This window comes from Nelusetta ayraudi, unplaced genomic scaffold (assembly GCF_046127955.1).
Source record: "Nelusetta ayraudi isolate G7.1 ecotype Tasmania unplaced genomic scaffold, CSIRO-AGI_Nayr_v1 ptg000018l, whole genome shotgun sequence".
Lineage (NCBI taxonomy): Eukaryota > Metazoa > Chordata > Actinopteri > Tetraodontiformes > Monacanthidae > Nelusetta > Nelusetta ayraudi.
Window position 1 is genome coordinate 441,880 of NW_027466068.1, and position 23,121 is coordinate 465,000.

The following is a 23,121-nucleotide window of genomic DNA, read 5'->3' on the forward strand; positions in this document are numbered from 1 at the left end:
CGCCGGGTCGGAACTGCTGAGACTCATGTTGCCTCTCTGTCTGTCTGTCTGTCTCTCTCTCACCTCTACAGCCGTACCCGACTGACATCACCGGCCAGCTCAACCTATCAGATCCCTCCGTCAGCACCGTGGTCTGAGCGAGAGAGAGAGCAGGCGGGCGAGAGAGAAAGAGCGGAAGAGAGAGAGAGAGAGAGAGAGAGAGAGTTTCTCTGCTGCTGCTGAGCCACACACACACACACAACAGACTGCGCGTCCTCAGTGACAGGAAGGAGAATATGGCAGAATCACACTGTGCCAACACACACACACACACACACACGCCATCTGTCATCACACACACACACACACACACACACACACACACACACACACTCGCCTTGTTCTGCTTGTAGCGTCCTCAACCAGAAGGTCTTTTATTTTGAAGGAACTGTTTCCAAACGCGTTTTATATTGTTGTACAGTCGATGTTTTGTTTCCTGTTCGTCACGCTGATTGATCGCAAAGACTCGTCAATGCACCCAAAACAGTTTTATTTCCTTTTGTTAATCTATTCATTTATTTTAGTCTGGTTCGTTATTGCCGGTTAAAAAAAAAACAAACAAAAAAAAACCTGAGCTCCAAAAATCCACCACTGATGAATCAGAGACGCCACTCTGAGGCCGTCCTGGGTTGGACGGGGTTTCCCCTCGACTGGCAGGTGACCAGTTGGTCGGCGGGCGACCGGCTGATTGGCTCGGTCGCCCGTCGATCAGTGAGGTCACCCGTCAGTCGACCAGGGACACCTGCTGGTGGATCAATGATCTGCAGGCTGCTGCCTAGGTGGGCGGAGCCTCTGAGACGAGACGTTTCCTCCGTGCCCTCACATCGCCGAGGATCACGGGTGGTCTTTTTTTATATTCCTTATTTTGTTGATTTTATTTTTCAGATTTTCATCAGCACGGTTGCTTTACGCTGCATGTTAAATGAGCACTGTCTCCCAGTTTCCAAGTTTATCGGAATTCTTTATCGTACTTATCGACGTGTTTAACGACGCCAACAGAGAGCACGGGATGTTTCCATGAGCTTCGTTAGAAAAGTTTTGCAAAACGCTGTTTATAGTTTAGACGTCCCCAAATTAAACTTCGACTTGTAGAGGTTTTTGCCAGTTTATTCAAACGATTTATTTGATATTTAAGCTGCCCTCAGATGTTCAAATGTCGTGACTACACTGAATAGCTTTAAAAGAGAAAAAGTAGTCGAAGAAACCAGAGAACATTTAGTGGAAGACGTGTAGCCAGTGTGAACAAACAAAAATCACCAAAATCACTTTCAGCTCCGTTCATTTGCCTCTTTTTCCTGAAGTCGTGGGAGCTGGAGTGATTGAGGGCTTTGACAGAAGGTCAACGTTACAACGCTGTGTTGCATTTCCCTAGATTTGACCCCAGGGGGCAGCGTAATAGAGCCTTGGGGGATGCCAGAGACGACCAGCCTGCAAACGTGAAATATCCAACTTTTTAGTGTCCCTCAATTAAATGACAGACTAGACAAGACGAAATCATACACGTGCTAATGAAAACATACCAATGTCCTGTTCTCATCCTCTTGCAAACATTGAACTGATAACAAGCAAGCCATTGTTTCAGTTTTTGAAATGGGGCAATCCCACTATTTCAAAAGTAAAATGATAGAGAATAATGCTATATAAAAATATATAGATGCAGATAGAGATAAATAATGTGAAATATTTGTAAAACTAACAAGCCAACACTTTGGCTCTTATTTGTGCTAGCACTTGTAAGTTAGCACAAATGATCTGTGAGCAGTGATGACTCCAGGTTTTTAAGTGCTGGTTCACTAATAACTATAAATAGCTGCCGTTAGCTTAACATGTTAGCGACACTTTCACCGCCAACTGTCTGCGTGATGTGGCTAGTAAGGCAAGCTTTTCTTTTTGTGCTCTCCTTGCCTTTAGTGCTAGTAAAGTAGCTATTGCTAATGTGAAAGATTATTTTTGGAAATGCTAACCACAGCGTGAGCGAGACATTACTGTCAGTCATGTTGTGTGAGTCTCTGATTTTGATTTAAAAATTTTGTTTTTAAAAGTAAAAGAATATTTTGGTGAAGTTTGTAATGTTGATTGTCATTAATCAATAATTTATTCGCAAGTGGTTTAGCTTCAACCACGTTGTGCTTGTATGAAACAAGTTTTTGGCTTCAGGTCGGATCAGCCGGCCATCGTTCATCTCCTCTGAACGAGGCCATCGATAAATAATTAAATTGGTTGTTCTCCCAGACACACACTTCTGTCCGAGTCGGTCCTGTTGAGTTGGCACCAAAAGGATTTAGATAGAAAGGAAGGTCATCGGCGTGGGTTGCCATCATGCCTTTGCAGGCCGGTTCTCCAGACTCAGTTTTTTTCTGATCAATGAATCTGCTCATCCGAACCTCCAAGTTCTGCCAGAGCCGTTCAACACTCCAAAATGACTTTTTGAATTATTGATATTTTGTCAAGACTGTTTCATGTATTTTAATGTCATTGTGATGTATGGTGACACTTCACACCTCCGTTCAAGTGTAAAGCTGCCACAATCAGGATCGACTTAAAACCTGTCATACGTTCGGTTTTGATTTTAATGCTTCATTTAATGCTTCATTTGCCCGCTGTGACAGCGTTTAGTCCTTGTGGTTCTTGACTTCAACAGAAAATACTGGGTGGGATTATAAATGTGTGTCCTAGTTGGAATCTACAGATCAGTTAAAGCAAATACACACAGAGATTAAATACACACAACCCAACAACGAGACAAGACAATGATTGTCAGACTACAGAAAAGAAACAACCGTGTGTTCTGCTCTACCTCCCATTAGTCCAATAAGTCCTTGACCAACTGGTCTGATTTTCCACTGCACCATTAAAGACAAGAAGACATGGCTCCCCCTGCAGTTTTGGAGGTCCCATTAAATTCCTAGAAATCCTTTTGATCTGTTTAAAGTCTGTGGATTTCAGGGTTGATACAGTGTTGTTTCTATTCGGGCACTATTGTTCACAGGGTTTGCTGTAATCTGCTGAATCTATCTAGATATATATTCTTGTTATGTTTTAGATGCCATAACTTATATGTAGAATAGAAAGAAATATATCTATAATCCAAAAATTCATCGTTGTTTAGTTTTCACACACACAAACGGTCCCGCTGTGTCAGAGTTCTACGACTCTCAGGCAGCAAAACTACTTTGTCAAGGCCCCTGAAGTTTAGAAGGCAGGTTGGTTTGTGTGTATAATTTTACATGAGGGAAAAAGTTCCAAAGGAAAATGTTCTGATTCCGCAGGACACAGCCGGGGCTGCCCGTGCTAGCTAGCATAGCTATCATCTCTGGAATCATTGGAGGGGGAGGGGCACTTACTGTCCATGTAATGGATACAGGGAGTAGTTTATGACCCAGTTATGAAAATGCACTTGTACTGTTTTGCACATATAACGCATCAAGTCAAAGTCCATTTGTGGTTGTGCAGCTCGTACCCTGGTGGTGATGCTCTGATGTCATGCTCTGATGTCGGATAGGTGACGTCTGATATTGTGATGTCATCCATCTGAGATGTAACTCTTTGGTTTGGCTGTAAATCTCTTGACTCCTCCTCCTGTTTTTGTTGTGTATTTATTTTCTATGTATTTATGCCGATGATGTCGTCTCACTGAAAACTGATATGACGTCGCCTTCTTTCAGAGCTACAATTGCGTTTCAACTTTTGTACAAATGTCCTTTTTTCGGGATTTTTTTTTTCTTTCTCACAAATGTGAATATTGTCGAGGGCTCTTCTCTCCCACTGTACAGAGACTTTCAGAATCAACATGTCTGTGTTGAACATTAAGTTCACAATGTTATTGTTATTTTTCTTTCTTTGGGGTCATTTCATGTCTCACATTAGTCAGTAACACTGAATTGATTCCGTCCACTGGCCTGAACAAAGGTGGGCGTGGTCTCTCCACTTCCTGTACCAAAACTGAGCCAAACCAGCCCAGAGTGGCGCCGCCGCCGCTCTATGATGATGTCATTTGGAACCAGAGTCCGCACGGCGATGCTTGGGGTTAGCGAGCTCTCGCCCTTGCACATCTCAGACTCAAATATGGGGCGGAGCTCAGCTCCCAATCGTGACATTCCGACCTTTGCTTACAGCATCCACTGGCTCAGTAAATAAACATGTAAAATAACAAAATAAATAGTTCTTTCTTGTTAAGTTGAACACTGCGCTTTGCTTTAGTTTGGGCCATATGTGCAACTATAGGTGGAGGAGAGGATGTAGGAGCCAGCAGGGGGCCCTCCAGCTGTTTTGGCTTGACTTTCAGTTGGCATCTTTACAGCCAGTGGCTTCATCCTGTTGTACAGAAGATGATATTTACCTGTGAGCCTCTTGAGAAGAAGTGATTTTGTATTTAATATCATTATTATTATTATTATTATTATTATTATTATTATTATTATTATTATTATGATTATTATTAGAAATATATTATTAGACACCAACAGCCACGCGTCACTGAACCTGCAACAATGTAACGTGTGTACAGCTTATTGTTGGAATGGACGTAGAGCCGTAAGTTTCAAGTAATAAATAAATCTTTACTTGAATGTAAATCCACACGTTTGTTGCCTCATTTGTTGGTTTTCTTGCACAATTATTTGGTTGCTCAGATTTTAAGGTGACACAACAATACATCATTTTTATTATTATTATTATTAAAAGCAATAATCCAAAAAATGTTTATTATTTATTTTTTTCAGGTGCCTCCAAATGAAAGGTGAGGTTTTTTGTGTCTCTGGCGGTGAAGTGCTGAAAAGGTTTTGGAGATATTTCCCTCACAGAAGTGCTTTTCACCCTCAGACACTGAAGAGCCATTTGGAGTTCAGTGCCAGTTGTGGGAGGCTGCACGTTGTGTTTTGTTGTGTCTGTTGTTCTGTCAGTGCTTTAAGGCTCTGTTGACTCTCAGTCTGAAGGTCGCTGCAGCTCCAACATTCCACCACCTGATGGAGGATCACTTGTCGCCCAACTGGACCATCAACCTTGAGGCGACCGTCAGCACCTTTGGGTTCTTTTTCTTCCTCAATTTACCAAGAACCGCGAACCATCCGAGCAGAGAAACCCAATGAACCAGTTGGAGCCGCACCACAGAAGGAGCAGCCGCCAGAGGAAGCCGTCTGAAATACTCGACAGATCAGTTTGAGAACTAAGAGAGGGGACCAAGCCATCATCCTTCTTTTAGTCTCGATTTAGCAGCTCATGACCTAGAAAACCACGGTTCCATCTCCGTCCATGAAGGCAACAAGCATATGGAACGCACTGGGACGGCAGTTAGAGTTCCAGGCCTCATGGTGGGAATGAGGAATTGTTTGTTCCTGAAGAGACACTGCCTTTATTTTCTGGCTCCTTGGTTCAGTTTCTGTTCTCGGACAGCAGAACTCAGACTCACCATGCTCGCCCCGAGTGTCTCTCTGTAGTTTCCGACACTTCCTTTGTCCCAAATTGTGGTCAGCGTGTCTGTGTCTGTGGGCCGCGGATTCTGAGGCGCGACAGGTCCTACGTGCCACCTACAGGTGTTATGGCTAGAGGAGAAATTATGAGTACAAAAGTACAATCTTTAGAGTCCTTTGACACTTTGACACCATTCAGAGACCGAACTAGGAGTCAGTGAGGATGGTTTGTACTGGTGGTTCCTTGTCTGTCTACAAGTTTTTAAAAATTTGCTAGTGGCATAAAAGATGTTTAAACTGAAGCAAAAGAGCCCAGTTTTCTCAGGTATGTGTCTGGTGGTTTTATTTTTTATTTTTCAATAAAATCAACTCCTATACATAGACAGGGGTATTCAGGAGTGGAGTCAGTGAAGTGCACTCGGTCAGTGCGCAGAGGCACCGTGCACTTTGGCTTAAGTACAGGGCAAAGCTTTTTCTTTTCTTTTCTGGAGCCTGAACTTAAAGAGCAGGCTCACCTGAGAGCTGGTTCAGACTTGTTCATCGCACACGACTACACAGAAAATCAACAGCAGCAACAGTCGCTCGGTTGGTCAATGCGACCAAGGGGAAAAGTAGAGAGCAGGGCATCAAAATAACTCGGGCAAGTGAGGAGAAGTGTTGCATCAGCAGCCACAAACCATCCATTACTTCTCTATTTCTGTCTGACCGAGGAGCCGCCGCCGCCACTCACTCACTCACTCAGACACCGTGAGGCTATAAAAGTCTCAAACTCACTCCAGCCCTGCTGTTCTCAGAGTGGAGAAAAGGACAAATGTAAAATGTTTCAGAACCTGACAGCACAGAGCAGGAAGGAGAGTGTCGCTGTTCAAAGAGGGAACACTTTACCGCAGGACACGCGGCACCACCACCCGACTCCATGCTCTCTTCATGTTGTTTGTTTGATTGGTTTTTTGGCCCGTCAGACTGACCCAGTCTAATTGTGATTATCTCCTGGATAGAACTTCCACACTATTTGCCTCGTCCGTCTTCATCTTGTGGCCCACAAAAAAGCCAGAGAGAACCTTCCTCCTCCACCCTGCCCTGCGGCAAGACAGTTTTACAGTCTTACAGAAGCTGGTGGGATGTGAAACTGCTCCGGGAGGTTCAACTCTTTGATCCAGTGTCGTTAACACCTGCGGTGTGCTGATTCTGCCCCAGCTGCATGGCTGGGTACCAGGGCAGCACCAAGATGGTTCCACTAAAGGTCCTGAATCGGTGGATTCTGCAAGTCCTCCGTTGGGTTTGTGTCTGGTCTGAACGCTTTGACCATGCCGAGGTTACTTCGAGTGTCAGGAGCAAATCCATCATGAAGGCTTTTACAGAGTCCCAGAATTCCTCCCTGACTTAAACGAGCCAGTAATCTCCTGCAGGACCCTTGGAACCTTTTTTTTTCCTTCTTTCTTCCAGACTTTGAAAATCCTGCCGCAGACCGGATGATGAGTTTTACAGCTGTCAGGTCTCCTAGGAGGAGGATCTGGAGGGAGGGGGGAGCACATCAAACATACAACTGCTGCCACCGTCTTGAGCGGCTGAGGACCGTCATGCGAGGCGGAACAACACCGGATATGAGAACTCAGTACCTTTTAAAATAAAAGGCCTTGATAACGCTCGAGAGAGGGGATTAGGGAGAAATCTTGACAGTGACAGCGCTGCCTGTTTCCCAGATCATGGAGACAGTAACTTGGGGTCATCGCACTGCAACAGCAAACCGCTGTTATTATTTAGAAATAACAAAAAGATGGTCAAAAGACTGCTTTTATGTAAGTAACACTAACAAACACCCACTAAGGGTCTGGCAACTGGGGATTTTATTATTATTATTATTATTAGTAGTAGTAGTAGTAGTAGTAGTAGTAGTAGTAGTGGTAGTAGTAATATTAACAGTAGTAGTAGTAGTGGTAGTAGTATTATTACCACCACCACCAGCACCACCGACAGTTACCCCAAACTCAAAACCAATTCCGAGACAAGCGTCTTTTACTTTTGAAGGAACTGACCGGATGTGAGCATTCCCTGCGTATTTCTGCTTGACTAAACTGCTCGTGCGCCTCCGTGGACAGCCAGCGCGAGCCGCTCTGCCGTTTGAACGGTAGGAGGAGGAAGAAAGAAAAAAAAAAAAACATCGTTCTCCACAACAAACGCAGTCCTCTACCTTCACTCCCCCGCCTCGGAGTCTCTTTCCAGCCGCCGGGTCTCCTGCAGCAGCGAGTGATGTGAGGCCGGCGGCTCCGGGGTTTCTTCCTGCGTGTTTTGTCTCTGTGGAACCGATCCGGCGACACCTGTTGGGTTCTGGCTTGGTGTGTGTCAGAGAGTGTGTGTGTGACGGGACCACCGGGCCGGGTCACCATGCAGGGCTTGCGGGGACTGTTGCTGCTCGCTCTCTGCCTGCTGAAGCTCCACTCTTGCCGGGCTCTCCCCAACCTGCAGTCCGAGCGCAGGAGCGAGCCGCCCGGCCCAGGCTCCCCTTCCGACCCGCTGCTGGACTACACGGGGCTGGATGAGGGGCTGCAGAACGGAACCGGTCCAGTCTGCCCGCCCTGCGAGAAGGATCTGTGCCCGGAGAACCGGGGCTGCCGGGCCGGCCTGGTCCTGGACTCCTGCGGCTGCTGCATGGAGTGCGGGAACCTGGAGGGTCAAGCCTGCGACCCCGGGGAGCGCAGCGTTTACTACGGGCTCTGCGGGACCGGCCTGCGGTGTCGGGCGGACCCGCGGCAGGCGGGACAGGGAGGAGGAGTGGAGGACGAAGACGAGCAGGTGTGCGTCTGTGAGCAGCAGGAGGCGGTTTGCGGCTCCGACGGAGTCACATACATGAACACGTGCCAGTTCAGAGAAGCTGCTTTCTCCAAACCTGGGCTGAGGACGGAAGGGGAGGGGCCCTGCAAGACAGGTAGGACACGTGACCGCAGGTGGTCAGACACTCCTGTCTGTCCGCCCTGGCCGACCTGTGTAGCCGCTCACCTGTCTGTCTGCCTGTGGGAGACCGTCTGCCTTCTCTCTCACTCACATCTCCATCTGTGCATCCTGTGCACCTGTCTTACAGTCCACCTGTCTGTCTGTCTGCCTGCCTCTGCACCTCTCTGTTTACCTGAGTGACAGCTGAGGGGATCCCCTCGTCCCACACACCTGCTCCATCTGTCTGTCTTGTCACTCAGCATGCCTGTTTGATGGACACCTGTCTGTCTGCTCACCTGTGGGCCAGCTCAGACAAGAAGACTGTTTAAAGCACAGCAAGTGAAAAAGGCGACAGGGTACCAGTCGTCCCTGGTCGGTGTTGAATCTCACCTGATTGATTCAAACGTGCAATAAAAACATTAAAGTGAAATCCTAAGAAAAATGTCTCAAATTTTGATTCCTGACATCATTGTAATCTTAGAGACTTTTTGCATGAATCTGTACTTATATATGACTTCAGGTATTTCAAAACAAAACAGAGGAATGGAACAGGGGTCGTTTGTCTCCCTCGGACGGGACGTCGCCTCAGGAAGGAGGAGTTCGAGGGCCGTGGGAGAATGGAGGGCTCTCTGCTGAACACACACAGAGCCCAGTCGAGCCTCTTGTGGTCTCTGCTGAACAAACAAGCGGGGGCTTCGGCTCCAGCTGTGAGATGTAATCTGAGCGTCGGGTGGAGTCGCTGACTGACCCCCCTGTTCACTCCCAGAGCTCCACCCGCCTCTGTGCTCTGTGGTCCCAGAACAAACCTCCACCCAGTCAGTCAGTCAGTCGGTCAGTCAGTCACATCACTGCCGCCTCTGTAGACAAGGGTGCAAAGAAAGAATTTCCAGTTTGTACCAGCCGCCTTAGTTGAGGGTGTGGTGGGCGTGTCCAGGGTGACTTCCAGTCACTTCCTGTTTGGGCGAATCTGACAGGAAGTGCTATCTACTGTTTGCCTTCACAAACCAACTCCACATGCTGGCAAAAGCAGAAACAAAGGTTTATTTTTTTGTATTCTGGTTTGCATCAACATTTTCTAATACACGGGTGTGTATGGTCAGTTTGTATTTGCTAAACATTCAACAGTGGAAAAAAAGGAGAAAGAGCAGCTTTACCAACTTTAGCTAACATCTGTCTGTCTGTCTGTCTGCCTGTCAGTCCCCATCATCAAAGTCCCGCCCCAGAGCCAGGTGAACGGGACGGGCAGCAGCCTGGTCTTCCTCTGCGAGGTCTTTGCCTTCCCGATGGCGCTGGTTGAGTGGCGGAAGGAGGGGCGGGACATCATCCTGCCGGGGGACGACCCTCACATCTCCGTCCAGGTCTGGCCCGGCACATCCTGAAGCGGCCCCCCGGCGTCACACTCCCTTTCTTTTTTTATTCAGTTCATTTCAGTTTCAGTTTCATTTGATTTTACAAATCAGTTAAAATAGAAATAGAAATAACATTCGATTAAAGTACGTTCCCAGAAGAATTGGACTCCCCAGAAGCAGCTCCTCTGAACAGGGGCCCAGACACCAAACAACTACCATGAATCACAAATCAATTCCCCATTTCCACCCGATCCATGGGATGAGATGACTGAATCTGTCATTGAGTCCAAATACTACATCATACATGCATTATGAAAAATGTGACACTCTGTAAGCTTCAGAAGTTTACAGTATGGCCATAAAAAAGAGGATCGGAGGGAGAATTAAAATTACTCCGATGTATATTTAGATAATCTCTTTCTTCTTCTCTCCCATCTTCTCCGCACGCGCAGTCTCGGGGCGGCCCTCTGAAATTCGAGCTCTCCAGTTGGCTGCAGATTGAGGGTGCGGAGCCTGGTGACTCTGGAACCTACCGCTGCATCGCCCGCAACAACCTGGGCTCAGCGTCGGCCTCCGCCGCTCTGGGGGTCCTGGGAGCGGGTAAGTTAGCGTTAGCGTTAGCTTCTGCGTGTGAGACTTGACCTTTGACACGAGGCCGCTTCGCTACTGGAAGCACTGTTAGCGACATTAGCTGCTTAGAAGTCGACTGGGAGCTGGTTGGAAGACGACGACGGTTGTTAAAACTGTACTCACCTGTCTGCCTGTCTGTCTGTCTGTCTGTCTGTCTGCCTGTCTACATGTCTGTTACTGTCTGTGTGCCTGTCAATCTGTCTATGTGTCTGCCTGTCTGTCTGTTCCAGCTGAGCTGTCGTCCTACCTGGCCAATCGGGTGCCAGAGATGGAACAGCTCACAGATGCTGTGGACTACGACCAGGACTTTTACTGAGCCACTCGTGACTTGTCACTTCCTGTCATGTGACACTCGGCAGTGGTACGCCGACATGTGACACATATCTCAGTCAGTGGTGACGCGTGTTGAGCATGTTGTCGACTCGTCTGTCAGATTTAAATTAACTTTATGTGTTACAGTTACATATCATTGTTATATATTATATACATACATATCATATGTTGTACATTCCATTTCATATATGTTATAATAAAGGTGAATGGGTGAAGTGTGCCTGATGGGTTCTCTTCATGCTTTGTTTCTCCCTCAGCACTTTCCAATGGCAGATTCTGTCAAAAACAAAGAAGAGCCACATCTTGATGACTAGCTAGCTAAGCATGCTAACCTCCTCATTCTGCTCAGCAAACTGTGTCTGGCAGTGTCTGGGGCTCGGCTGCTCTTCCTGTGCAGGTTCAAAGAGATTCTCCGCGTGTGTTCAGTTTGACTGCGGGAGGAAACTCGGGCTGGCAGACAGATGGCCAGACCGCAAGGCTTTTGTTTCATCTGTTGGCATCTGGATGAGACTGAACTTCCCCTCTGGTCTCCTTGCAGTTTTACAAAAAAACATTGAAAGCTGCAGCACTGAGCACCGCAGGACATATCGAGTGTAAATAGGAACATTTCTCAAAGCACATGTCTTGTGCACAGGTGCAGGTCATTAAAATCCTTTTAGTGGCAGGAGTGAGTCAGGACTGACGAGGAAAACTGGCGGCAGACCATCTGTGGATGGATTCATAATTGGTATTCAATATTCTTGTCAGATAAAACCGTTTGTCTTGTCATTGTATGTATGCAAATATGTTTTGGCAGTTGCCCTACAAAGTTTTAATGGAAGGAAACCTGGACAGACAATTATTTCAAGAGAAAGAGACATAAAAGATTCCTTGCCTCAGACAAAGTGGCTCACAGCCATCGGCAAACGGGAGCCAGGAGGGCTCAGACTCTGATTTCCTTTTAATAAAATAAAGATCTTACAGCCACGAATACAAAATACACACAACCATAATGTTATATCAATAACCTTTTCCCAGATTTGCTTCATCCTCCACTGTTTGGTTCTGTTTTTCATTTAAAATATTAAGATAATTAAAGTTATTTAATGTTTTTACCTCTAATTTTTATATTATGTTTGTGAATAAAGCAACGTAATGGGTTGCTTTTGGAGTCAGTCAACTGGTTTATACAGATTATAAAGTTAAGAAATAATATGTGTGATTTTCGCGAGATTAACGCCTGCATAACCACGAGACGAAAAGTGCTCATTTACATTTGCTCATATAAAATATTTTATCATTATATTATGTCAACAGGTATACAAAATAGTGGCGTATTGTGGTATTTAAAACAAAAACAAAACGTCACTTCCGTCACATGGGCTCCGTTGACAGTGGAGATACAAGAGAAGTAACGCAGACCGATTGGTGACGTCACGTCTTTACTCCAGTGTTTAGTTTTCAGAAGACGTGAAGCTAACAGCTCAACTGCAACTTCACTGCTACAGTCACCAACCAGCAGCGTGGAAGCGTCACAGTCGCGTCAACTCCGGTGTGTCCCTCACAGCGCCTGTTGTTTGGCTGCTAGCTAGCGTTAGCCGCCGGGGCTGCGCCTGGATGGCTGCCGGAATTCCCTTGAAGATTTTCCAGTTTCTGAGTTGATCCGCTCACTGAGACATTAAACAACCACCGACAGGCCCGGGCGAGGACACGACGTGAAGTCAAGTCTCCAGGTCAGAAGTCGGCTGGTGTGGTGTAGTTTTTTGTAACGAGGTTGTGTCGATTTTCACTCTTGCTTGCAAGCAAAACATGTCGGATCATCGGCGCATGTGCAAAGGAACCCTCAACCCAGTTCTTTACGTAATTACTGAATTACAGACTGCTCGTCTGGCGAGTGTTTATATTTACATGTCACTGTGTGCGTGCCTAGTCATGAACGCTCCTTATTTTAATTGCATGATTATTATTTTTGCCTTTTGTCTGCAGAAACGCCGTTTTGAACGTTCCTGTTTGCTTTTCTTTCTTTTTTTCACAGGTCATCTTGTTTGAGCTTCAGCATGGTTAAACAGCAGCAGGGAGCAAAAAGGTAAAACGTCTGATCATCATCACACAGCACACAATGTAACTCATGTTCTCTTGTTATCCCCCAACACAGGAGTTCTGGACCTGCTGCATCCAAGGTTGGATTCCCCCTCCAGCAGAGACCTCCGTCAGCTCACCAGGTACAGTAAAATAAACACCTGCTCATGCCGGGTTTTCATGTTATGCAGTTGATCGTTGAGTTGATCTGCCTCAGGTAACAGGCAGGACGTATGCAGGCCCTGTGGCAGTGGTGGGGGGCTCAGGCATCACCAAAGAAGAAGAGCGGGGAGAGCTGGGAGTCAGCAGAGCTCCAGGAGAAACGGAGGCCAAAAGGCCGAGAGTGGACGGGTCGGTCAGAGATGGCGTTCTGCAGCATCCATGCAATGACAACCACCAGAGATTAAAACCTCTAATGTATGTTTTTCCTCTGTTTTCCACAGTAGCGAAGAAGCTGCTGGCGGACTCTCTGGATCACGTGTCCAACCAGGACGTGAGACTGGAGGTTGGTCTGCTTTAAAACTCTGCTCTCTGCACAGACACGTTCCAAATCGTAGGCTTTTTATTTTATAATTTGCGACAGCAAAGTGTGAACCGGTTTAAGACGCGGTGTCTGACGTGCCAGAACCGCCTCATTTCGCCTGACCCGCCAGGCTGTTTTAAAATTGTATGTGATTTCCAAGGAAAAAATTACATCAATTTCCAATTTTCACAATTTTTTTTTTTTTTTTAATGAGATCCTTCCTTGTCAGAGGAATGTCTATTATACTTGACGTTCTTTTTACTGTGATGTCTATTAACAAGCGAGCGTTTCATGGCCTGTACCATATCCAGCCATAAGGGGGAAAAATAAAGATTGTGTTAACATTGTGTTAATAACATGCCTTCAGTAACAACAAACAAACGATGTTTGTGTGTCCTTGAATTTTTCAGATGCAGTTTCATCACACGTAATGACGGCTGCAGACCAGCAGGGGTCAGCAGAGCACAGCGAGGACTGCAGGGCGGCTGAGGTAGCGCAGCCTAGCGCCATCGGGGTGACTGACCTACATCGTCCATCTGAACCGTGTGTGTGTGTGTGTGTGTGTGTGTGTGTGTGTGTGTGTGTGTGTGTGTGTGTCAGCTGCAGACCGTGGCCTCCCTGAAGGTCACCATCCAGCAGAGAAGCGAGAGCCGAGAGTTTGGACAGAGCGACAGGCAGACGGCGGGACTCCACTGTCACGTCTGCAACCTCACCTGTCGCTCCCTGCAGGTGAGTACACACACAAACACACACACAGGGCGGCAGAAGAATTTGATTGGATATCACATCTGTGTGTGTGCGTGTGTGCATGTGTGTGTGTTTGCTTCAGGTGTTTCAGGAGCACATGGTTGGATCAGAACACCTGAGGAAACTGAGGGAGATCACGCAGTCGGTGTGTGTCAGTGCACACACGCTGCAGGACAGGTCTGAAAACACATATAGAACACACACACACATGCCATGCTCACACACACTTGTCCACCTTACACTCGAAACATTCTGTCTGCAAATCATTGCGTTTAATCTGCAGACTTTAAGAGTAGCGCCGGCAGTTAAATCACACCGCTGTTACCCCGGTTATTCTATCTTTGTCCTGCAGGGGGCGTCAGACCGACACTCAACGCTGGTGTGACACTTGCCAGGCTCATTTCAGCGGTGATGTCATCACCCACCGACGGACGGACCAGCACAAGGTGAGGAAACGACCCTGATGCCAACACTGCCATCAGGTGGAGAATCTTTATTTACGCTGCAGGATTTCTTGCTCTTCCTCCTCCTCTTCCTCCTCCTTGCTCTCCTCCTCCTTCTTTTCCTCCTCCTCCCTGTGTGTCATCCAGATGTGTAAGCGGCTGTGTCGTCCGTTCTGTCCCGTGTGCGAGCGCCACTTCAGGACTCCCAGGAAGTTTGTGGAGCACGTCAAGTCCACAGAGCACAAGCAGCAGGTCTGAGTCTCACACGGCTTGACTGAGTTTCACCCTCTGTCATCTCATCATCTCATCTCACCTTCACCTCTCCAGGCCAACCGGCAGAAAGTCCAGGAGGAGGAGCTGATCACAGTGGACGCCATCGGCTGCTTCGAGGGAGAGGAAGACGAAGACGAGGAGGAGGTGGAAGTCGCAGATGAAGAAGATAGTGGTGAAGAAGAAGAAGAAGAAGGAGAAGCAGGAAGTGGTGCCACACTGCAGGTACTGCATTGCCAATAATGGCCTTATTTGCAGTCCCAAAACATGAGACGACAACAGCATTCATTTTAACTTGTTTGTGTGTTTTGCAGGCTGAAACACAACAGCAGGACGACGACCCCCAAGACCTCTATGGTACGTTCCTCTGGTTGCAACATCGTACCAGGACCTCGGTGACCGTAACACCTCGAACACCACACTGAATCCCACCTGACCCCTGACCCCACCCGTTTGATTTTGTTTCCACAGGAAGTAGTTTTGTGGTGCCAGTTTCTGGCTTCCTGTGTCGACTTTGCAACAAGTTTTTCCGCAGAGAGGCGTCAGCTCGGCATGCACACTGCAGAACGCAGACACACTTTGTCAAGCTGCAGGTAAGCACACACAAAGAAATATCATTCGCACACGTTGTGCGGGAGGGTTTCATGATCAGTATGGCAGGTGGCCACCAGGGGGAGCCACAGGTGTTCAGGTTTTGCTCTCCTATCAATATTTTTGTTTGGGTTGTTTGATTGCTCTGCGAATACGTCCTCCTCTGTGTGTGTGTGTGTGTGTGTGTGTGTGTGTGTGTGTGTGTGTGTGTGTGTGTGTGTGTGTGTGTGTGTGTTCCAGACTCACAGAGCTGCTCAGAGGAGATGTGAAGGTGAAGGCTGCTCTGCTCCAACCTGACCACCACTCGCTGTATGAAGAGGCGCTACTGGCATCTAGTGGCCGATCGTTGCACTGCAACTATCATAAATAAAGCTGTTTTCTAATTGAATTGCGTCACTCGTTTTTATGTTATTTTATTTATAATAAGAGGATGACGTCACTTGTTATTTAAAGACATGCATCGCACACAACTCGTCAGCAGTTCCGCTAACTTTCAAAGGATGACCGGACATTTGCTTATAACATTAATACACTGTATAGTAGTCACTACTTGTACGACAGTAGTGTGTGTGCAGAGTTTTTTTTGCGGTCCATTCGAGTTTACGCACGGCGCCCCTCACCGTACACGTGGCATGCTTTAACTCTGGCGTCCACAGGGGGCGCCGCGCAGTGGGGGCGCAGAGGATTGTGGGTCGGAGGAGGAGGAGGAGGAGGAGGCGGCGGGAGCAGCAGCAGCGGAGCATCTTCCTCACCAGCCGCAACAGCAGGACTCTCGACCGGCGGACTTCGTCATCGAGCAGCCGAGCGCGATACCTTCCGCCTTGAAGTGCCTTCGGAGCGGCGGGAGAGATGGGACACGGAGACCTGATGAGCCAGGCGGAGGACGTGGCGGACCAGGTGAGCTCCTCTCCCCGGGAAAGACGCACCTCAAACCCCGCCACACACCCGGCGAGGCGGCGGAGGGCTTCCGCAGTTTTTTTGTTTTTTTTTGGCGAAACCCGTATAAAAACTCGTTTGACTAAAGAGAACGATAGTTTAAATTAACCTCGAAGGGAAGGAATATTCGGATTACGGGTTGTTATTTTAGAACGTCTCCCAAAGTCTGGTGAAGTTTGATGCGCAGCCGCAGAGTGAGTGTCACAGATTTCTTTTTTTTTTTTTTTTTCATTTTTCGGGGCCGAACTGCGAAGCTGTTGCGCTTTGAAAAGTTTCTCTGACACGTGAAATCAAACTACTCGCCATGTTCTCGAGTTAGGTGTGTAGTTAGTAGCCACGGCCGAGCAGCTTCCGACAGGAGGAGGAAGTCGCTGTGAAATCTTGCCATGAGTCGCTGCCAACTGGACGCAGCACCAGTAGCCGACGCGTTAAATGGACACTTTTCTCAATGGAGTTTGGTGCAAAAATGTTCACAATCAACAGGAGGCAAAAGTTAAACGTTTAAAAATGTCACTTTACATCTCATTATAGTGCAGATATTCAAAAGCGATTAAACGTCGTAATTTGGCGTGGTGGAATTATTGTTTAAAAACCATTCATGATGTGTTGTCACTCGGTCAATACCGGAAACAACCGTCGCAGGAAATCAAAGCTTCGCTACGTCTGCAGGTTTTACTGACGGTGTTGCTGCGGTGTGTTGAGGATGTGTCAATCCCTTTGCCACATACAGTGGTGAAGGTGAAGTTGGCCCTTCTTTTCAAACTACAGTCTGTAAGGTATCGATCAGCAGCACATATTTATCCCCCAGGACACACGACCCTGAGGTGGTCTTACTGTTTTATTATATATTTCAGGAGATGGTTCGACCAGCAGGAAAAGATTAGCTTCGACCAATTAAGGCTCAAGGCTACAACAGGCAGCCTGGCCCAGGTCAATATTTCATGCTAACAGGCTGCAGCTAAAGAAAAAACAATATCTTGAAAAGACTGGCTGGCCAATTATTTCAAATCAAGATGGCTTTGTTAATGAACCCAGGCTGCTGCCTACGAAGTGATGCTCACAGGTTGAGGCTCAGGGTGAAGAGGTCAGGCCCCAAGTGACCGCATGTGCTAATGATGATGGTACCAGACGATAGAATGCTATCAGAGCCAGGCTAATGCTGAAAGATCCTAGACCAGGGAGTTATGTAGGAAACAATAAAAGTGTAAAATAACTCAAACACGTTTTGTATTTAAATTCTTCAAAACCACATTTCAAGCATATTTAGAGTTATTTAACGTGTTTTTTATTTCACGTGAAAGTTGTAAAGATTTTATTTTAAAAAAGAAAATTGCATGAGATGGTGCGTCCGAACTTTTGACTGGCAGTGTCAAAAGTACATGATGGGATATGTATCAAATTTGTGGTTTAATGTCAATTGAAAATGACCCAAAGCAAAGTAACAATCAAATCAGTGTCTTTGAAAGCCCACGGTGTTTATTTATTGAAATTTTATTGAAATGACTCTGAAAACACTGAAAAAAATGGATGAAATACAACTATTAAATGATTTACTGATAATTAATATAATTTCTTCAAGTTCGGCGTGCCGGATTAAAAAGCTTTGACCGGCCACATATGGGTGGGCCATAGTTTGCCCACAGTTTGAGGCTATCGTGCCTCTGGTCATGATGTATGTAAATGGTGAGACAGGATTCCACAGTCTGAGTTGCTCAGTCACCTCGGTGTGTTCACGCTCTCTGATCTGGCTCCGCCCCTCTTCCTGTAGTTTCTGCGTGTGACCAAGCACTACCTCCCCCATGTGGCCCGGCTCTGCCTGGTCAGCACCTTCCTGGAGGACGGGGTCCGCATGTGGTTCCAGTGGGGGGAGCAGAGCGAGTACATCGACGCCACCTGGAACTGCGGACGCTTCCTGGCCAACTTCTTCGTCCTGGTCAACCTGCTGGGGCAGCTGGGTAATGCACCTGCTCATATCGTTCACTGCACTATTAATATAATTTCCTCAAGTTCAATGGGCCAGATTAATAAGCTTAAGTGGCCGCGTATGGCCCCCGGGCCGTAGTTTGCCCACGCCTGGTGTAGAGGCCTTCACTGTGGCACGTATGAGCTGTGACACAGCCATCCACAAGGGGCAGCGTCTCTCTGTGTACGGTCGACACACTTGGTGTCAGCGGCGAGGGGGAGGAGCTTAGAGAGCCAGGCGACTGACTGCGACTGTCTGGTCTGTGCAGGCGGCTGTGTGTTGATCCTCAGCAGGAACTTTGTTCAGTACGCCTGCTTCGCTCTGTTCGGGATCATTGGCATGCAGGTACGCACACACACACACACACACACACACACAGACACACACACTGTGTGAAAGTACCAGAACCCTTTCACGGCTTGCTGTCCTCCACCAGGAGCTAAAAAAAAAGTTCCTGTCACCTTTGATTGTTTCTTCTTCTTCTTCTTCTTCTTCTTCTTCTTCTTCTTCTTCTTCTTCTTCTTCTGCTGCTGCTGCTACTGATGCTGCTGCTGCTGCCACCTATGGGATCAGGTAGGAGCTGCAGGTTCAGCCTCTGATCTGCCAAGACCATGGTAGAAGAGGCAGGCGGCTCAGGCCAACAGGGCAACAGGCCGGTGTCCATGCTTACTTTGATTGAGCAGCCTATAAAAACGTCTCATTCCTACATTCAGACCCTGTCAAATTAATTAAGTCATCAACTAAAGGGTCCAGGTTCCTGGTTCCTGGTTCCAGGGTGAAGCAGCAGCAGCAGCAGCAGCAGCAGTGGAACAGCGTCCTGTGGGTCGAACCCATGGTTTGTGTACTAATGGAGTGTATTTCCTGTGTGCAGACGATCGCCTACAGCATCCTGTGGGACCCAAAGTTCCTCATGAGGTGAATTGATGATGATTCTTTTTACCCAGAGTGCAATTCCATGTCTTCCGGTCAAAAGCCCCCCCCCCCCCAGCCGTGTTCAATCCTCTTTTCAGTAGCAACGATCGATCGCACGCTCTTAAAGTTCCCTGAAGCCAAAACACCGGAGGCCACCAAGGGCTCGGCCGCTGCTAAACAGATCACAGAGATAATCAGAACCAGACGACACTCCCCTGTTTAAGCAAAGAACGCCACCAACAGGAAGCCGGAACCGGTGCTAACTGGTTGGGCCGGTGGTTACAGAAAATCTGATTGGTCCGATGGAATGTGACAGAGGACTTTTCTTCTTCCGCTTCTAATAACAACAACAACAATAATAATAGTAATAATAATAATAATAATTATAATAATAGTAATACATTTAATACATGAAATGTATGTAATACATACATGCATACATTTCATACCGCTTTTCTGGGTACTCAAAGACAATGCAGGCAGGAGTCAAATAAATGAGAGTAAGGGGAAAAATGCATTAAACTTTTTCTTCTTCGTCTTCTCCTCCTCCTCCCTGGCTGGCAGGAACCTGTCCCTGAGTGGAGGACTGCTCCTCCTGCTGGCCGAGTGTCGCGGTGAGGCCCGCAGCGTCTTTGCCGGCGTTCCCTCCCTCGGCCACCAGAGTTCCCCCAAACACCTGCTGCAGCTCGGCGGCCGCGTCCTGCTGGTGCTCATGTTCATGACGCTGCTGCACTTTGACTTCAACCTCTTCACCGTGAGTCTCACACACACACACACACACACACCTACTCCCTCATGGGCCAATCGGCATTGAGGCTCATCCGCTATCTGTGTGTGTGTGTTTGTGGCCCCGTAGCTGCTACAGAACCTGGTGGGCTCGGCCCTCATCGTGCTGGTGGCGGTGGGCTTCAAGACCAAGCTGGCGGCGCTGACGCTGGTGGCCTGGCTGCTGTGCATCAACGTCACCTTCAACGCCTTCTGGACCATCCCGTCCTACAAGCCCATGCACGACTTCCTCAAGTACGACTTCTTCCAGACCACCTCGGTGATCGGAGGCTTGCTGCTGGTGGTGGCGCTGGGGCCCGGCGGCGTCTCCATGGACGAGAAGAAGAAGGAGTGGTGAGAGCGAGCGAGGGAGGGGGAGGAGGTGGTGAAAGAGGTGGAGGAGGAGACGCTCAAATATTCCACATTTATTTTTTGGTTGTATTCCAGTAGCGGTTAAAGGAAATGAATATTCCACCGCTGACCTGCAGGGTTGGTTGTCTCCAGCAGGAGGCGACGCTGCAACGCTCGGCTGGCGAATCTGAAATCTGTTTAACCAGCTTCTTTTTTGTTTGGTTTTGTTTGTGGCTGCTCTTCTAAATCGATCTCAGTTAAACTCCTCGCAGCCGCGTTTGTGGAGAAAGATGGGAATATTGGGAATTTTTGGAACGTTCCCCTTCTTCTTCGTCTTTTTCCGTTACATTCGGACTGTTAGCGGGGACAAAGCGGTGGAATGTCAGTGCACTTGAAAAAAAAAACACATCCAAGCGAAACAACCAATGTCGTTGGTGCGATTGTTGCCTCTCTAAACAGCTGCAGGTTCTTTTTGTTCTTTTTCCTTCCACAAGTTTACATTTTCAGACCAACTTGGTCCAAAGAAGGTTCCAGAAGGAGAGCAGTCGCCCTCTGCAGGTTCCTCTCAGTACTACCTGGCAGAGAGATGACCAGAAATGATTACAAAATGAATCAAATTGCAGTGCTGGAGGACTGTGTAGCACAGGGGTGGCAAACTAAAATATACAGGGGGCCCAAAATGTAAGTTGGCCAAAGTCTTTGGCCAACATTGATATTTAATTAAAAAATCTTTCTCCAGTGAACCTTTTCACATGGACCCCAAAAATTTTTGATGGAACAAGCAAAGCTTAATACTGTCCAATACGTTAGTTTTACACAATATTTTACACATGAAAAATCTAATTTCAAAAAATAATAAAAAAAAACAAAACATCAAAATAAATAAAATATAAATCAAAGTCATGTGACTTATTTTTATTTGCAGCCTTCTGATTTAAATTTCAACAGTAACCTTTTTCCACGGGCTCATAATAGCTTTGAAAATAAAATAACAATAAAACAATGAAGTCATAATAATATCCTTCAGTGAACGTCCCGCCCTGATTGAGCTGAGCATTCTGGGATTTGTAGTATTAGCCCTACATGTGCTGTATAGTACCAGCGAGCCAGCAGTAGAGTTGTGCTTTAGCACTGGCCTCCCGACACTGCGGCCCATATTTGGTCCACGGGCCAGAGTTTGGCACTGATGGTGTAGCGTTTTCCATTTGTGCCCAGAGGTTTGGTTTCACGCGCAGCAGCGCCATCTAGAGTGTCCAGTTTGTTCGGAAACCACAATTTTCCAATATGTGATTCGAGCGTGAGGGCAGTGAGCGCCACAACAACCCGCCCACCCGCTGGTAAGCCAACCACACTAGGCTACTAAACTGTAGCCACACCCACCATTTTTTTTAGACTGATACAGCCAACAAAGTGGACTTTCGAGCCGATTCACCAAAAAATTAAATAAAATGTACTCACTATTTAGACAAATCGTGTTTTTTTGTTTTTTTTAACATTTGTGTGTTTAAAAAAATTGGCCTGCTGGCCAATGGATAGAATGCAGGTTTTTGATATGTCGGCGTTATGAAACCAGCAACTCTGCCCATCTTTTCACAGTGAGTGATTTTAACCCTGCGGTTCAGTTTGTGATTTTTAAAAATTTAAAAATTACAAAAATCAAACCTTTTTCCACAAATTCCTTTGTTAAACTGGTTCTGGTTTTGGATCAACTTTATTTGCTCGTGTGTTTGTTTGTTTGTGTGTTTGTTTGTTTGTTTGTTTTTGTTTGTTGGTGTTGGTTGATGTTTTGTGTATGTGCAGCCCACACTATTTTTTTTCATTCGACCAATCAAAGATTTGCTGTGCGTTCCAAATGTGTGTGTTTATGCTTTGACAAACACAAACATCCCGCCGTTGTTGTCGATTTTAAAGTTTTAAAATCCTGCACGGCTGCGGTGTAATGACTAACTGTGTCCAGCAGGAGGCGCTGTTTGTTTGCAGCCCCACGTGGAAGTTGGGATGTCAGTTTTATTTTTTATGATCGTCGCATCGGTTCTGGATTGTAGTTTTGTATTCTCATCAACACACGTTTGGTCTGTAAAGTTGTGTTTTAATATTTCCTGTCATGTGTTTTGTTGAATTTTTTTGTAGAAGATGTTTATTAAAACACACAGCATTATGAAGAGTTCTGCGTAGTGCCTTCATTTACTGCTAATGTGAAACGTGTCATCTGCTGTGACTTCATTAAAAACATCATCGCTAAAAATGTTGTGGCGCCTGTTTTTGGCGGGAAAGCAGCAACTGGCCGTGAAATGATTGAAGAGTTGTGATTTATTCTTTGGAACAACCAGTGGCCCACCGAGGTGTTGTGTCATTTTACCTGTCACGGTGAATTTCACTTCTAGGCCTTCAGTGACGTCGTACTCGGTCCAAATACACCTCGTAATAGCATCATTGCTGTCCAAGCTCAAAAAGAAATTGCGATTTTAAAACATTAAGCATCAGAATTAAATAATCAATAAAACGAAAGAATCAAATAAACTGTGCATTGTTGCCCTAAGACACCAACGAGACAGTAATGAAACAAACTTGTGATTGAAAATAACAGTAAGCTGATTATTAGCATTTATTGGAGATCATGTGACAGCAAAAACAATTATTGACATTTTCAATTTGAGATTGAGTTTCAGCTACTAACTTAACTTACCATCTCCTTCAGATTCAGAAGGTTTTTTTTGTTTTGTTTTGTTTTTTAATAAAGACAGCAGTTTATCTTGACCGCTGATTGTCATATTGTGATTGTCTTATTGTGCAGCAGTGAGTCCTGCTGTTGTTGTCTCGTTTGGGTTGGCAGGTTGAGGAAGACGTCGAGGCCGCGGTGGGATCCCAGCGG

At 46.7% G+C, this 23,121-nt stretch overlaps 4 protein-coding genes across 11 annotated transcripts in view; all 4 read left to right on the forward strand.

Moving 5' to 3' along the window:
- grin1b (glutamate receptor, ionotropic, N-methyl D-aspartate 1b) overlaps window positions 1-4,616 on the forward strand; it is a 38,576-nt gene extending 33,960 nt beyond the window's left edge. For 3 of the 4 annotated variants that reach the window (XM_076025503.1, XM_076025501.1, XM_076025502.1), the window contains one exon: window positions 72-4,616. In XM_076025503.1, the coding sequence (XP_075881618.1) occupies window positions 72-137 (66 nt within the window). In that variant the 3' untranslated portion in view covers window positions 138-4,616. The remainder of the gene's footprint in view (window positions 1-71) is intronic. The other variant, XR_012926580.1, reaches the window with a different exon arrangement.
- A 2,979-nt stretch (window positions 4,617-7,595) lies between these two features.
- On the forward strand, window positions 7,596-10,745 carry kazald3 (Kazal-type serine peptidase inhibitor domain 3). Its single transcript, XM_076025510.1, has 4 exons — window positions 7,596-8,373; window positions 9,576-9,736; window positions 10,180-10,327; window positions 10,588-10,745. The coding sequence occupies exons 1-4, from the start codon at window positions 7,833-7,835 to the stop codon at window positions 10,671-10,673; spliced, it is 936 nt and encodes a 311-aa protein (XP_075881625.1). The 5' UTR covers window positions 7,596-7,832; the 3' UTR covers window positions 10,674-10,745.
- Window positions 10,746-12,061: 1,316 nt separating this feature from the next.
- Window positions 12,062-15,705, forward strand: ciz1b (cdkn1a interacting zinc finger protein 1b). Of its 5 annotated transcripts, none has more exons than XM_076025514.1 (14): window positions 12,062-12,424; window positions 12,705-12,755; window positions 12,825-12,891; window positions 12,988-13,103; window positions 13,192-13,253; window positions 13,682-13,761; window positions 13,872-14,000; window positions 14,101-14,195; window positions 14,371-14,464; window positions 14,609-14,713; window positions 14,789-14,956; window positions 15,046-15,088; window positions 15,203-15,324; window positions 15,563-15,705. In XM_076025514.1, the coding sequence occupies exons 2-14, from the start codon at window positions 12,727-12,729 to the stop codon at window positions 15,617-15,619; spliced, it is 1,167 nt and encodes a 388-aa protein (XP_075881629.1). In that variant the 5' UTR covers window positions 12,062-12,424; window positions 12,705-12,726; the 3' UTR covers window positions 15,620-15,705. The 5 variants fall into 5 exon arrangements, with proteins under 5 accessions (XP_075881629.1, XP_075881628.1, XP_075881627.1 ...); XM_076025513.1 differs by having other exon boundaries at window positions 12,062-12,402; XM_076025512.1 differs by having other exon boundaries at window positions 12,063-12,424; window positions 12,966-13,099.
- Window positions 15,706-15,818: 113 nt separating this feature from the next.
- On the forward strand, window positions 15,819-20,962 carry LOC142887699 (surfeit locus protein 4-like). The gene is made up of 6 exons (XM_076025516.1): window positions 15,819-16,219; window positions 18,027-18,213; window positions 18,490-18,566; window positions 19,093-19,136; window positions 19,698-19,887; window positions 19,990-20,962. Exons 1-6 carry the CDS (start codon window positions 16,172-16,174, stop codon window positions 20,254-20,256), a joined length of 813 nt encoding a protein of 270 aa, XP_075881631.1. The 5' UTR covers window positions 15,819-16,171; the 3' UTR covers window positions 20,257-20,962.
- Window positions 20,963-23,121: the final 2,159 nt, after the last annotated feature.

What these genes read in the sequence shown, in the direction of transcription:
- kazald3 (XM_076025510.1), top strand. Translation starts at nt 7,833, where the DNA reads ATGCAGGGCTTGCGGGGACTGTTGCTGCTCGCTCTCTGCCTGCTGAAG. An exon ending in ACCCTCACATCTCCGTCCAG is followed by an intron (nt 9,737 to 10,179) that starts GTCTGGCCCGGC and finishes CCGCACGCGCAG; the next exon opens with TCTCGGGGCGGCCCTCTGAA. An exon ending in TCTGGGGGTCCTGGGAGCGG is followed by an intron (nt 10,328 to 10,587) that starts GTAAGTTAGCGT and finishes TGTCTGTTCCAG; the next exon opens with CTGAGCTGTCGTCCTACCTG.
- ciz1b (XM_076025512.1), top strand. Translation starts at nt 12,727, where the DNA reads ATGGTTAAACAGCAGCAGGGAGCAAAAAG. An exon ending in AGGACTGCAGGGCGGCTGAG is followed by an intron (nt 13,762 to 13,871) that starts GTAGCGCAGCCT and finishes TGTGTGTGTCAG; the next exon opens with CTGCAGACCGTGGCCTCCCT. An exon ending in GAAGTGGTGCCACACTGCAG is followed by an intron (nt 14,957 to 15,045) that starts GTACTGCATTGC and finishes TGTGTTTTGCAG; the next exon opens with GCTGAAACACAACAGCAGGA.
- LOC142887699 (XM_076025516.1), top strand. Translation starts at nt 16,172, where the DNA reads ATGGGACACGGAGACCTGATGAGCCAGGCGGAGGACGTGGCGGACCAG. An exon ending in CGGAGGACGTGGCGGACCAG is followed by an intron (nt 16,220 to 18,026) that starts GTGAGCTCCTCT and finishes CTCTTCCTGTAG; the next exon opens with TTTCTGCGTGTGACCAAGCA. An exon ending in CAACCTGCTGGGGCAGCTGG is followed by an intron (nt 18,214 to 18,489) that starts GTAATGCACCTG and finishes TGGTCTGTGCAG; the next exon opens with GCGGCTGTGTGTTGATCCTC.